The sequence below is a fragment of the Alosa pseudoharengus genome, unplaced genomic scaffold (genome assembly GCF_046254945.1).
Source record: "Alosa pseudoharengus isolate Yale_2024_CS ecotype anadromous, Long Island Sound unplaced genomic scaffold, YU_APseudo_1.1 YU_APseudo_1.1_scf_243, whole genome shotgun sequence".
NCBI classification, from domain to species: domain Eukaryota; kingdom Metazoa; phylum Chordata; class Actinopteri; order Clupeiformes; family Clupeidae; genus Alosa; species Alosa pseudoharengus.
Genome location: NW_027468691.1, coordinates 12,501 through 15,000, shown reverse-complemented (window position 1 = coordinate 15,000; position 2,500 = coordinate 12,501). Strand labels below are relative to the sequence as shown.

The 2,500-nt window shown below is 49.0% G+C and overlaps 1 protein-coding gene across 1 annotated transcript in view; it reads left to right on the top strand.

The window, feature by feature from the left end:
* LOC143099122 (intermembrane lipid transfer protein VPS13B-like) overlaps window positions 1-2,500 on the top strand; it is an 11,605-nt gene that overhangs the window by 151 nt on the left and 8,954 nt on the right. Inside the window, exons 1-2 of the mRNA XM_076262205.1 lie at window positions 1-635; window positions 2,102-2,239. The exon at window positions 1-635 is cut by the window's left edge and continues 151 nt beyond it. Coding sequence (XP_076118320.1) covers window positions 1-635; window positions 2,102-2,239 — 773 coding nt within the window. The remainder of the gene's footprint in view (window positions 636-2,101; window positions 2,240-2,500) is intronic.

The following is a 2,500-nucleotide window of genomic DNA, read 5'->3' as shown; positions in this document are numbered from 1 at the left end:
CGAGCAGCAGAGCGGCGCCAGCCACCACCGCCTGGCCCGGCCCTCACACCAGCCCACCATCACCAAGAACCTCAGCTTCATCCCCTTCGACGTCTTCCTGACCGCCGGCCGCGTGGTGCTCATGACCTACGCCTCGGCCCGCGTGCCCAAGCCCGCGTCCACTGCCGCCTCCGACAGCACCAGCCCCACCGCCACCGCCAACCGCCCTGGCAAGAGTGCCCTGAACATGCCCGATGGCGACCACCCTCCTGACCCGTCCTCCCCCCCTCCGCCCCCTGCGGCCGCCGCCGCTGCTGCCATGACCTCTGACCTCTCCGCACTGACGGCGGACGACCTCCTGAACAGCAACGTCCCCCAAGCGTCGGTGACGGGACGCTCCTCGTCGGCGGGCGGGCTGCTGTCCCTGGAGAGCCTGGGGACGCCCAGTCGCTCGTCGGCGCGGCAGGCCCTGGGGGTGACGGTGGTGCGGCAGCCCGGGCGCAGGGGCGCTGGCGACGGCCTGCTGGAGCCGCTGCTCTACCTGCAGGTGTTCCAGCCCTCCGCCCTGCTCTCCTGCCACCACCGCAAGCAGAAGCTGGAGCTCTCCGTCTTCGACGTCACCCTCAAGGGCGTGGCGCCCAGCTACAAGTGCACAGGTGAGATGAAGCTACAAGTGCACAGGTGAGAGAGAGAAGAAGTTACAAGTGCACAGGTGAGAGAGAGAAGAAGTTACAAGTGCACAGGTGAGATGAAGCTACAAGTGCACAGGTGAGAGAGAGAAGAAGCTACAAGTTACAAGTGCACAGGTGAGATGAAGCTACAAGTGCACAGGTGAGATGAAGCTACAAGTGCACAGGTGAGAGAGATAAAGAGAGAGACAGAGAGTGAGTGAGAAGGGGCTGACTGATGGAGTCATCTAAATGCATCAGAAGCGTGAGATGTTCTATTTTAGCCACAACCACATCGCGATGGAGCATACAGTGTGTAAAAATTTAATTTGGGGCTTTCTGCTATATGAGAGCCATCACTCTACTATTATTCCCAGTCATTATCATTGGAAATATGTTCAGATATGCGTCACATTATTATAATGGCATTGTATAACAACCCTCATAGTAATAGGTATATTTTAAATTTTTCAAATGTATTTATTTGTTGCTTTTATTTTTCCTTCCAACTTGCTGAGGCCCCCCTGGCACCCCCTCGCGGCCCCCACTATGAAAACCACTGGCCTACATCATTGATTGGAACATTTACTTTTAAAAAACGGCCTGATGGTGTTGATAAAAATAAAGTGTTGATTAAAATAAAGTCCTCTGCAATGTCTGCAGCAAGGAATTTGCATACTCTAAAGTCGCACATCAATGGAAAGAAATAGTGTCGACATTGAGGGGAGTGTTCATTTATTTTCATTGTGTCCCCTAGGTTATATCTGTGGCCTGAAATGCCTTGTATGTGAAAAAAACTTCTTCCCGAAGCACATTTGAATTTATTTCCTCAGCATATTAGCTCATATCATAGATTATTATGGCCATTATTTGAACAGTGAAAATAATAATAAAAGAGTTTTTGAACTTGTCACTAATGTCACTAATGCTGATTGTTCAAAGATTCATTAGAATTTAAATATTTAAAATACTTTCTCAGCAAAAATTATATATGCGATTAATTTAGATTAATTAATCACAGAGTATGTAATTAATTCGATTTTTTTTTTTAATCGATTGACAGCCCTAGTTCACAGTGTGTTTTGGAATGATAACTGCGAGGCTAGTTTCTTCTATCTCTTCAAGAACCATTGTGGCAGTAAGAAACCGACTTAGAACTTCTCTTAGTCTACATGCGTTTCACTTCATTCACATCCTTATGTTACGCTGAAGACCTATGGGCATTGACCTGAGCAGATTTAATGGGCCGCATTCCACATTTTCCATTACTGAGAAGTCATTACAGACTAGCAACACACACTGGCAGAGTTTCACTCATTTAAAAGAATTTAAAAGACTTCCTTAGACACAGCTTGTACAGCTGTCTGATGTAAGTTGTCTGCACAGTGTCTATTCATCTCATCTGTCCTTCTCTCTCTCTCTCATTCTCTCTCTCTCTCTCTCTCTCTCTCCAGACCAAGGGAAGAGTCTTCCGGAGGCCCTGGACTACAGTGTGTTCTGGCTGCAGACGGTAGCAGGGGAAGCAGACAGCCGCACAGGGATCCCCCCTCCTCTGCTCACCCTACAGATCAAAGACTTTCTCAATGGCCCAGGTACTGTATATGAAGACACACTCATCACTCACACACACACACACACACAGTCTATGTCCTCTATCATTCCCTCATTGTTCTCTGTCTCCGTCCCTTTCACCCCACTCACACACACACACACACACACACACACACACCCTCTGTCTCTCCACTCCCTGCCCTCACATAATCCTCCTCTCAGTGATGCGGCAGCCCCTGTGGACTGTGTGTGAGTACAGTAATCTTTGTGTGGTAGGTGTCAGAGGAAGTGAGTGTTTTCTG